This window comes from Cimex lectularius, unplaced genomic scaffold, assembly GCF_000648675.2.
Source record: "Cimex lectularius strain Harlan isolate CLEC.00 unplaced genomic scaffold, Clec_2.1 scaffold168, whole genome shotgun sequence".
NCBI lineage: Eukaryota > Metazoa > Arthropoda > Insecta > Hemiptera > Cimicidae > Cimex > Cimex lectularius.
Genome location: NW_019392902.1, coordinates 55010 through 67625, shown reverse-complemented (window position 1 = coordinate 67625; position 12616 = coordinate 55010). Strand labels below are relative to the sequence as shown.

At 35.3% G+C, this 12616-nt stretch overlaps 1 protein-coding gene across 1 annotated transcript in view; it reads left to right on the top strand.

Moving 5' to 3' along the window:
- The window catches only part of LOC112127775 (roundabout homolog 3-like), a 185520-nt gene that overhangs the window by 155052 nt on the left and 17852 nt on the right, over positions 1-12616 (top strand). Inside the window, exon 2 of the mRNA XM_024229230.1 lies at positions 8855-9154. Coding sequence (XP_024084998.1) covers positions 8855-9154 — 300 coding nt within the window. The remainder of the gene's footprint in view (positions 1-8854; positions 9155-12616) is intronic.

Genomic DNA, 12616 nt, shown 5'->3' with positions numbered 1-12616 from the left:
CGGACATAAAATAGCAATTTAAAATAATGATTCAACCCGTTATTGTGTTTTTAACAAAAGCTCCTTCTTAAGAATCTTCCGACACAATGGTATAATTTCTTGCCATAAGTTGTTTTGAGGGAAGCAATAGCGCAAATCCCTTTCTCGAGAGCTCGCCCTGCTTTGATCCCCTTTAAGGACAAATGTTTATAGGACAAAGGTTTTCTTGTGAGGCAACAATAAAGAGTAGGGGGTCGTTTCTCGGCCTAGACTTAGAACCCCCTGAACCACCCTTACCGGCTCTCACGGATCCTTCTAATAAACGGCTTATGGGACTTAATAACTTTAATATTCCTTGCAATACCGTGCAGGGTGGACGATTTGTTGCCCAACTCACGGCTTACCTTATTAAGAAGTCCCATGTGTGAATGGTCGAATAACTAGGATTTACCAGTCGATGGACGATGCCACCTGGGCCCAACTAACTTATGTGGTAAATAAAACCACCCCGTTCGACACAACGGTTCTAAGGCAGAAGGCGTAAATTTCGTTAGTTGCGAGAACCCAACCCTACTACGTCGGTTAAATTACATTAAAAATTAACATCGGTACTTGAAAATTTATTGTTTCATTTTTTCCATATAATTATTTTTTCTCCACTAATCAAATCTTTATTATGCCATTTGTTAGCACCATGATTTGGTGTCGACTGTTTGATTTTGACGTAAATGCGTTGTAATTTGTTTTTATTTGAATACAAAACCCTAAAAAAAGACAGTAATGATGACAGGCAGCTATCGATTAATGAGTCTTCTGTAGATCTTCTCAATATTTTTAAGGTTTCTTCTTCCGCATATATTCAAGGAATTCAAGAAACAAAATATGTAAAAGTGAAAAAAAAATCGATACTCATAACAATTTAGGTACAGGAGGAGTATTACTGAATTGAACCTCACTGCATCGAAGCAACAATATTTATACCAACTAAAACCTTACGATAGCTCTAGACTTAAGAAAATCGAAAAGAAATCCGGAAGAATTTATCAAAAAAAACTTTTAAAAATAAAAACTGTGGATACATTATCAACAAAAAGTTATTAGATTTCTAGATTCCTCTTGGGATCTGCTAGATGAACTGACGTGGTCGTTTCTGATTATTTTTGACTGCATATCCAAGGTCTGAGAGACGATATTTGCGATTTGGTCATCTTCATTTTTCGGATTGTCTTGCTTCATCCTGCTTACACTTCACACCACATACAAAAGCAATAGTCGTTGTGGATCATCCTTGTCTATCCTTGACGTTTTTATCTTTTCATACGTTGTTTCAGCCTTAAGCCAATTTTTTTCATATAAACCCTCTGGGTGCCAGTGCTTTATTCTGTCTCTTTGTCCAGGGCCGCTGGATTCGAACCCGTGACCTTTACCTCACAGTGAAGAGCGCCGTGTCAACGCCTAAACCGTTGCGGCCACCGAGCCCTTCTTAAGCCATGTTCGTTAATAATTTGACAAGATTCTACCGCCCAGATAATTTGTGTTGTCAGGTGTTTATGAAAGGATGATGTTAGCGTGTCATGAATCATGATCATTTGTCGTACAAATAGTGGAATTTCTTGTACAAACTTGTAATTTGGTAATTTCCGGGCATCTTGATCCTTCTACCATTGGGTTTGTAACTTGCCTCAACCTGATTATAACTTTGACCAAATACAAAACCTTAGCAGCAGACAACGCGAACAGGCGGGCTAGGGTGATCAGAGTTGATTTCTGATGCGTTCTTAACATAAATTGTAAAAATAGCACTAGTTAAATTTGTAATTTAACCTTACCTTTCACGATCCGCCTATCTTCATCTGGTTAATTTGTCAGACGTGTTTCGACATCTCACCTTCTTCATACAATGAGTTTGTAGTGGTGAAGGGGTGGCATGGCTTTAAATACTTACTGATCAATAAATGTAAAACAGCAGACTGACCAAAACCCATCCTAAAATTAAAAACTTGCTCGTCAAAATCCTTTTACGCATTAGCTAGCAAAATACAGATTATTAACTTTAAAAATACAGATAGCATCAGGATTTTCTACTCGCTAATAATTCATCTTGCTATCGACATTTTGTTTTATTAGAAAAACGAAATATAATTTTTTTGATAACATTTTGCGTTACTAAATCCAAGCTTTTAGTAGGTAATGAAATAATTATCAGTAGGTATTAAGGATTTCCAGATTTACAATTGAGCCGGTTGAAATTTGCACAAAGCGTTTATTACACAAAATACCAAATGCTGGCTTGTGCCGATTAATTATTAAACGGGCGAATTAAGTCGTAAACCGAATGTGAATATGTTAATGAGGGGACTACATTATGTCAGTCTGTAACATCCTACCGCGATTGAATTTTATGTTTTCTCCCCATTGAATTACACTCCGGTCTGGTTTCGCCCTTTGGGAAACCGGCTTACATGTAAAGCACACGAAGCACGTCCGTCATGTTAGGCACCGCCGGATTGAATATTTTATTACGAGACCGTGCGTGCACAAATCTCAGACCTGCGATTGATCAGATTCATCACGTCAATCATTTCCGCCGTGTAAACAGCATATGAAAAATATACCAAGAGAAAGTTCAAGGTTTGGTACTCAAGAAATTGATAATTTACAATAACTAACAAACAAAATTTTTCTAGAGCTTATAAAGCACACTTAATCAACAATTTCGTTTGACGTTGAGAATCTCAATAAGAACAGACAAGTCGTTAAAAGATGTAACAATTTTTTTTCTGGAAGACAACTTGTCACCACGGGTTGGGTATATTGCCGATTTTTTTTTCCTTTCGTCCCCTCTGTCGGGTTATATAAGAGAGAAGCTGGTTAAGTCTCGATTGAAGGATTTAGGCCAGCTCTGCACCCTGAATACAGAGAGCCTATTCGCTCTTTTACTTCTTTGCTCTTTGTTTCCTTTCCAGGCATAAATTTTGAAATATCTTCCAAGAAAGTTCGTCTCTTCCTTCGTCGAATGTCATTTTTTGCCTGGCACGGCCAATACGGAGTGGAAATTTACGTGCGCTCCCAAAAGTATTTTTATGCTAGGCGCTTTGGTTTAAAATGATTTGAAATATTTTACTTCTTCAATATATATTGATCTCGTTAAGCGTTTCTATACATAAATATGATCTACATTCATCACAAATATAAATTGAGAGTAAAATATTTATACATTTTAATTTTATAATGTAAGAAGAAGGATAAAAAAAAACATAAGACTAATTAAGACGTCTTATAACATTCCAGCTTTTTATAATTTTCCATATTATCAATGGTTTCTCTCTCTCTCTCTCTCTCTCTATATATATATAATNATATATATAAAATGGGAGATTTATTTGTCGACAAACAGTTGAGATCACTGTCGGCCTTCTGTGTGGTTTCCTTCTTGTTCTTTTTCGGGACTTTCACGCGTATTTTGTAACTGCACCATTTGAGCAACTCGATCCGGTTATTGAATCTCTGTTTTTATATGTATATACTACATCCTAAAATGCTAGCCTCTCGTTTGTACCTCAGGTTGTCATATACACCACCAAAAACATACAAGTCTGGTCAAATCAGCTGATATTCGTCGGGGCGGGGTTGAACGACTTCATTCTCTCTAATAACTTTCTAATTAATTTAATAATTCTAATAACTAATAACTTCTCCAGACCTTATTCACCCCCTAGAGTACTCAATTATTCTCGGGGCAGGTTTAAACAACACCTTCCTTTCACTCTAATAAATTATATTCATTCCGATAAATTAACATAAACACAAAACAAACACACTCCGTAATAAAATTACTAATTTGAAAACTGATGGTTTTGAATTTGCAAAACGTTTGTGCGTTTTAGAATGATAATGTTTCCAAGGGAATCAAGTTCTTTGATTCACTTTGTTATGAAAATATACACTAGTGGGGCATAATTATCTGATAAAATGGTAAGTCTTTTTGCCGTTTTACAGCAGGAGTCTCTAACCAGTTCATTACGGGGAGAAATAAAGCTCACCCTCGAGTGTTTGCATTAACGCAATAGAGCTACGAATTTACATTTAATTAATCAAACTTGAATGAAGAGTTGGGCTGAAAGGTTATTACACGACTGTCTGGATACGCCACTAACCGTATAAAGGTTTGTTCAACATTTCTAAGATTACAAGATGAGCCGGGGAAAGTTTTACGAGTCTGGGAACAACATAAATAACGACGCTTAGCAATCAGGCCCTAAAAGTCTAGACGGTTAATTGCCGCCCGTTTAATTACGCCCGGCTGGCTCGGCAACCGTCTATGATTCCCGGGACGGATGGCGTGCAAACTTAAGAATCAGGTGTCCGTCCCGAGTGCGAAGGGGTGGATTTTAAGGGTGGGTTTTTTCGGGAGGGTTTGGTGATGTATTGCGCGGGGGACGCGTTGGCTATATTGTAAATCATTCCATTGAAGAAAGTACGGCGTTTGCGTAGGCTAAACCCTCATGGGAGCAAAGCCGTGCTGTTACTGTAGAATTGTTCCCTTTAAACCCAGCCGCACATATTTTTGCATTCGATCAGAATGTTTTTCTTATGAATACGTGCAAAACGGGAGTTAAAAAGGGTTAAACAAACTGTTTAACTGTTTTACTTAAAAATGTTTAATTACATACGTTTTCAAATTTCTTTTACAGCGAGCGTAGGTACTTCCATGTTTCAAATAAATAACTCTTATTAGAATTAATAAGACAGAACGTTTTGAGAAATATGTATATTCCAAAAATATATACACCAAAAATTGTTCTACTTATATTCGAATAATTATATTCATAATTATAAAACAATAATTAGTATCATTGGATTTTACCTACTAAGGTAACTTATTCCACTTCATTCTTTAACGTTTTATTATTCGTTTCTCAGTCGTGTTATAGGCGGTTTTCATGTCATCACAATAATCGTTTTTTGTCGAACAGAGAAATGAGAATCGATTTTAGATTTACTTGGTTAAGTGAGGCATTTGGGATGCTCATCGTTGTGCGAAAATAACTTAATAAACTTATATTTTTAACAAAAACTGTTTATAAATTGATGTTTGTAGAGTTTTTAACTATTTATGATTTTCATGTCTTACTCTATATGTAGGTTCTATGGTCTAATATTGTATATTACGATACAGGCCTCCCTCTTAGTTTCTGTTTTATTATTTCTAAAGACCAAAGAAGTCGAAATAAAATAAATGTATCAAGTAAAGTGTGGTGTTTAGTGACCGTTAGCCAATGATTATTTGGAGATCGTGAGGTGCGGTCTGGTGTGACGTAGGTTTTAGAAAAACTTTTTCTTTATCGTACCAACATTTTGATCTTTGTTGAGATCATCTTCAGGGCTCAGTGTTTGTATTTCGTGTACATGTTTCATTATCGTATCAAAGTATCAAGTAAATATATTACTAACATTACGTGTAGAGAAAGAGGTCTGACCTAATTTAGCTGATTAAATAAAGCGATCAATCAATCGATCAATCCTTCTCTCAGAGCTCTTACGTTCTCTCATTTTAGTGTATGATTTTTTTTGCCTGTATGATTCTTTCATTTTCTCTTTCTTTTTCCTATCTCTGACCCTGTTTGTCTTTCTGAGCCTCTTGTTTTCTCTTTAGTAGCTTTCTTTCTCTTACTTTCCCTTTTTTCCCGTTTCTAATGTCCCTCCTCTTTCTCTCTCTGCCTCTCTCTCTCTCCTCTCTCCTATCTCCTCTCTCCTATCTCCTCTCCCCTCTCCTCTCTTCTCTCTCTCTCTCTCTCTCTCTCTCTCTCTCTCTCTCTCTCTCTAGCTTTTCTTTCTTCTCTCTTCCGCTTTTCTCGAGGTTTCTACCCGCAGTTTTAGGCAGATTGAGGCGGGCTTTTCCCTAGAGTTTTATTGAAATAAAGTCAGTGGAGTAAAGTGAAAAGTATCTGCTCGAACAATAATAAGATTTTTCTTGTTTGGAAGGCATGACCTAAATCAGTATTTTTTAAATTCATTTACGTTTTAGTGGCCAATTGACTAAGTTACATCTTTCAATTAATTATTCTTTCAATGTAAGGTCTTAGTTGAGATAAAAAGTCTCGAGCGGGATTCGAACCCACGACCTTCGGCTAAATACATCGCTGCTCTACCACTTGAGCTATCGTGACTTCGATCCCCTCAGACGCCAACTCTCCATCTCAACCTACAACCTCCCGAGTTTTCCCTACTTTTTGCCATTTTCAATTTTTTTAAAATAATAAACCGTCTTATTTTATTTGAAATGACTAACACGCATTTCATTTCCTACATAATACAGTGCAAATCTTCAACAAATTAAAAAAAAATATTTTGCAATTGGTTAGATTTTGAATGGACAGAAATAGAAGATATTGGCAGAGGTGGAACACCCTGCATATATAAATGTAAAAATCTACAGAATTGTCAGTTATGATACTATAATAAGGACGTAAAAAACTTAAAACACTTAGATCTTAAAAGTTTAAAAAGATAATAAGCCAAAAGGTAAATACGTTTTGCAATGATATTTATCTTTACCTGTTTTATTATTGAAATGAGTATTAATATGACAAGAACCTATTTTTCTCTTCATGTTCGTAATACAAGGTTTCTGTTTGTAATCGTCCGATGAAATCGATGTATTTTTAATGGACGTCTGCACATGTCGGACCAAGCGTGTAATCTTATGTATCAAGGCACACATCAAAATCACCTCACATTTACATTTAAGCCGTGAAGGGGCAAATTCCCTTAGTCAGCACGGATCAAGGGCGGCTGTTAGGCCCCTCATTCCCTTCGGTGCGGGTATAAAGTGATATCGCCACTTAGAGCTCTTTATCCATCGAGACAAGTGCGGAAGAGAAATTCTGGAATTCGGCCAAACCGTTGAACGTGGCCTTTTCAGAAAGCCAACCTCAGCCCAGGAACGAATTCTCAGTGTGGGGCTGAAGCGTGTATCAAAACTGTCATAACTTCAATTAACGCGAAGCTTCGGTAAGCCTTTTCGCCCTACATCACCCTGATGTGGCAGATATAAAGTAAACACTCGCACTAGTGCACTAGTATGCAAATTAATATAAGAGCCCTTAATATCATCAAAATGAATCCCTTTTAAAATATTTAAGCAGCGTTAGGGTCAGAAAATATTGATATAATTTAATACTACTATTTTCATTTTATAACATTTTCTGAGAAAAGTAATGAAAAGAAAATTCACAAAAACTGGGTGTAGAGATAAAAAGCTACAGAAAATTAATATAACCAAAAATATAAAAATATCGTTTAAATCAAGATAATACATTTATACTGTTTTATCAGTTAAAGTCCATTTAACAAAAAATACTAACATTTTTAGAAATCTCTATATTTTCAAAAATCGATTTCCTTATTGAGCATTCTTTGTAATGTTATCCAGTTTATTTTACGCATTTCATTTCTATTTGTGGACATCTTGATTCATTATTATCTAAAAATTTGTAAAGAAACCAATTTATTTGATTATCTTTTTTTCTCTCGTTCAGTTTGTTTACATGCGTGTTCCTTTCAATTTCTTTAACAGTTTTGGGTCTTTTTTTGTCATTTCTTATTGGACTAGTAGATTCACTATTACATTGCGTTTGTTTTTGTTTATCTGTTTACTACATTAATATAATGATAATTGTTCAAACAACTAAAACTAATTGCTGTTATTTCGTTATTCTACACACGGTTTGAATGTATGTCATTCTCTTTCACTTTCTTTAATTTTCCCTCTCACTCACTCTCTCTCTCTCTCTCTCTCTCTCTCTCTCTCTCTCTCTCTCTCACTCTCTCTTTCTCTCGCTTTTCTATTTTCTTCTCTTCTCTTCCGGCCAGTCAGTAAAGCCCTCCCTTTCTTTCTTCCTCTTCCTGTCTCTACGTCTTTCTTGTTGGTTTTTCTCTTTCTCCCTCTCTTCCACTCTGTCTATACGCCACTCCCTTACATTTCCTCTGTTTCTGTCAGTTTATGTTTTTGCCACTTTTTTCTTCTCTCTGCCAGTCTGCCTGTGTGTCCCTCTGTTTCTTCTCCCTTTCAGTCCTCTATCTCTATATCTTTTTTTCTCTCTTTCAGTTTGTCTATGTGTTTCTCCCTTTCAGTTTCTATAACTTTTTTCTCTGCACTAGTGTTTCTGCAAAACTAGATTTAGGTTTCGAACTATTTCATACCACTAGTTTGTTTTTAATATTACTTTTAGTTAAAAAGCCAGGGGATATGCCAGGATTCGAACTCACAACCGCAAGCGATACAAAACGAGTCGGTTACCCTAACTTCTCGCCCACCGCGCTTCACCCCTGTGCTGGTGTATCCTTTCTTTTTGTCTTTTTCACCCCTCCTCCTCTTTCTATCTATTTATCTAATTTGAATATCTGTAAGACTTTTATTCCTCTGGTCCTCCGACATTATACAATTGAGCTGGCACGTATGTCCGTGCTGTTCTTTCTATCTAAAAACAAAAATGGGAGAATAACGTCGTTCCTTCATTTTTTTTTTGCATCATGATTCTGACATTAAGTTTACCATCCGTCTTCGAAGTTTAGAAAACTTTCAAAACTGAATCGAATACGTATCTACATCATCAATGAGGTTTTACCAAACGTTTTTGAAAGAGCCAACCAGCCAATTTAAGTAAATTGATATTTATCATATAAAAATATTAAAAAATAAACTACAGTAACATAAAAGGTTGTGAATCGATTGTATAGTTTTATTTCTCTCATTCTCTACCAGATTATGTATTTTTTAAAACATTTCTTTCAATTAAAATCACAATTACGTTTGTTATTTTTTGTCTGTGTTTAAATACTTTTATTCTTATAAAATGTTGATCTTTTTCAGGTCTGAGGGAATACAGAGGTCCGAGAATAACGGAGCACCCGGGCAATCTGACAGTGCCGAGACACGAGCCTGCGACCCTCTACTGTAAAGCCGAAGGTCTTCCCGAGCCGACGGTCACATGGTACAAGGACGGCGAAGTGGTCACAACAGGCCAACATAGAGTCCTTCTTCCGGCCGGCAGTCTTTTCTTCCTCAGAGTCTCAAACGGCAGGAAGGACAACGACGCAGGCGTCTACTGGTGCGTGGCCAGCAATTCAGCAGGATCGGCCAGGAGCCGTAACGCCACTTTAGACGTAGCAGGTAAATCGTTAATTCAATAACAAACAATACGGATTTTTCTTTTTATTTATCTATCCGGCCAGTTCGCTGACACAAAATCAAATATGTCTCTGTGTTGTTAATGTTTCCCCGACCCTGTATTCCTTTTGATTATATATTTACGACGGCTGAAAGATTCTTTGAGCACACACGGACTGAATTATGGCCCATCCTACCCCCTTATCCATCGCCATCCCTTGTCAAAATATCATTTAATTCTCTACCCTTTTTCCTTTTTTTCCGTCCGCTTTGCTTGTTTTATAACTATTTAATACAATTCCTTCTCTTTACGTACCATAATAACCAAATTACTTTACTAATAAAACAATTTTTTCTTCTATACGAGAAAAGCAGCCTTATTCATAAGTATTAATTACATGAAAAAGACATTTTGCGACCCTTTTTACATAAAATATTATGTAATTACGCAATTTTCACAGATATAAAAAAAGTCCAAAACTGTAAATTCAACATACATGCTGCACTCCTTTTATTATTTCTATATAATAATAAATATTCTATATAATAATAAATATTCTATATAAATATTCTATATAAATATTCTTCTATATAATAATAATATTCTAAGTACAAATAATAAAAGGAAAAATAATTAAATTGTGTAATCTAACAGTAACATGTGGCATGTACTGGCCACTACTTATAAAATGTATAATTTAATCCAAGGCTAAAAAATATTGTATTATACGGTAAAAGTGCCGTAAAAACAGTATCAGTTTATGTTTACACGTGGCAATTTATGTTTGGTTAGAGAGGTCAGAATGTCCCTTGCTTCTGAGTCTGCGTTGTGGTCGATGACGGATGAGGATAACGTCCTGGATAATTGTATTTACGTGGCACCGTCTGGCCGTGTCCATGAATTTATCGAATCACATTTTCGACTGTACAGTCTGGGAAAACGGTTCTGTTTCTGCAATCATCAAGCATATTGCTCCATCTAATTTTTTTCTACCTGAGGCAAGCCAACTTTATGAAATCCTACAGTGGGGAATAAAACAATTAATAACGCTGTAAAGTGTAGCAATAAAATTTTATTATTTAGGAAAAGGTCGTAAGGTTTTTCTCTCGTACTAGACGGTATAATCGTCCAATTTAAATGCAAATTGACCTAACCTAGTCCGCCCAGGCAAAAATATATATCTTGCGTTTTATAACGAACAGAGTTGTAAAATCTTTAATGCACTTCTCCATTATGACTAATTGAATAACAATTATAATTAAATAAATAATTACACATCTGCTAATAGAAAATAGAATTATATGCAAACAAGTAAAACACATTAAACTGAACAAAAAACACATCATAATTTATTAAAAAAGTATTGTAAGATTATAATAAATGACTATAATAAGCTCAGCTGGATTTTGAAGAAGGTTGGTATACATTTGGCGTCAGAACTGCACAAGTCAGACAATATTTTCACATGAAGGTGACCTTTTTAAGTCTTCTAGCCCTCTTTGCCAGAAATTCCCCAGCATTCCTGCAGTCTTAAGTGTGTTTTTTTTATTGTTTTGTTTTAAAAAATCCATTTAAAATTAAAAAGATCAAATCAAACATAAAATCTTTTGATTTATAACTTTTAAGAATTCGTATATTTTTATGTAACATACAAATTATAAATCACTGGATAGTTGCTCTGGTTCAGCAATAGGACCAGTTAAAACATAAGAAAATCTTCTTGTAATATAAGCCAGAAGAACTTGGGTATATAAAAAATGGTGCGAAAACGTACTTCAATATTATTTAAACAGCTTGAAAGAGTTGTTGTCTCTCTCTCTCTCTCTCTCTCTCTCTCTCTCTCTCTCTCTCTCTCTCTCTCACACACACACACACACACACACACACACATACACACACTTTATTTGTCTTTTATATATGTATCATCTTCAAATGTCTTAAGAAAAGATATTTTATTATCCGGTGGGGTAGCCGTATGGATAGGACGTGTGATTCGTATTTACCACGCTAGAGGGTTATGACTTCATGAGTTCGAGTCCCTCCATAGTACGTACATTTTAATTGTAAATAATATGAAGCAAATGTGAATAAGAGGTTTGACTTATCTCTCCATTGGACGTGTGTGAATTGTTCTTTGAGTTATTGAAAGACATCCACCCTGAATTGGTTGAAGTCATTCACTTTGCAACACTTAGTGTTATGTTGTTCATGCTCACAATTCAACTGTAGTAATGTGTTTCTTGGATCAGTCCTGGTGAATACGCACCTTGTCTAATCCTTTGGCCGCCACTTTCACCTGATTTAATCCCTTTTTTAAGTTTATAGAAATTTACTGCCAAAAATAGCCGGCAGGAATTGCCAGGAAGGATCAAGGAAGCAAGTAGTGCAAATGAGAAAAGGTCAACAGTAAGAGATTTTTCGAGAGAATAGAAAAAAACACGGATGTGTGACTACGAAAGCGGAAGGCAGTTCAAAGTTTGCCCTTAATTTTTTAATTTCCTAGTTTATACATATTTCGTTGTTTATTGACTTTGTTAATTCATCTTTTTTATTGTTTAATTATTTTTCCTTTTCTTAACTGTGTTAACTTTTCCTCAAGCCTGGTTGAAAATGAAAGAGGGGAAAAGTCAAAAACACCGAATCTCGATATAATTGTTTTGTGTATGTCGGTTTTTATTTGTATTGATTTAGTTTATTTTTTAACGAAGGTACTGAAGAGAAGGTATCGACCATTTGAAGTTTCAATTGATGTCTGAACTGTATAAGGGTCAAGGGGTAGAATAAAAAACAAAATTCCAACTTCGCCAAGATTTTGACCCGGGCCTCATCAGGGCCTATATTTTCCAATAAATTAACGGTTATTTTACAAAAACAAACAACTATCAATTTTTGGCAGAGGTAAATACTTACTATATTGGGTTTTTTACAATAAAATTTGTAGTAAAAAGACATTACAAAACGAGGAATGGTAACTCTTAATATTTTATACATACACATTCGAAAAACCTAACGAAACAATTACCTCAACTATAAGATTGAAGGACACGTGATAACATAATCACACCTGTGAGGTCCTCTCCCTTGTAACAAACCCGAATAAGCAGGACTGATTTTTATGAAAATCATTCTGCACATTACAAGAGTTCTTTTCCACGTTAATGTACAAAGTCATTTTTACTTTTCTTCTTAACTCTGAAGATTCTTTTTACAACACGTCAACGCTATCAAATTCAAAATTGTTCCCGGTGTTGTGACAACCCGGTTAACAATTCGCATTGATCTTTACAGTCATGTTTATGTCCATAAACTCTTTTTTTAGCCTTTGCATGGCCTGGTCAATGTATTTGTCAGGGCATCCCATACAGGATACTCTATAAATAATAACGTTAGAAGTGTTACACAAATCATGTTTATCTTTTACCTTTGTGAAGAATTTATCCAACTTATTTGAATACTTAAAACAA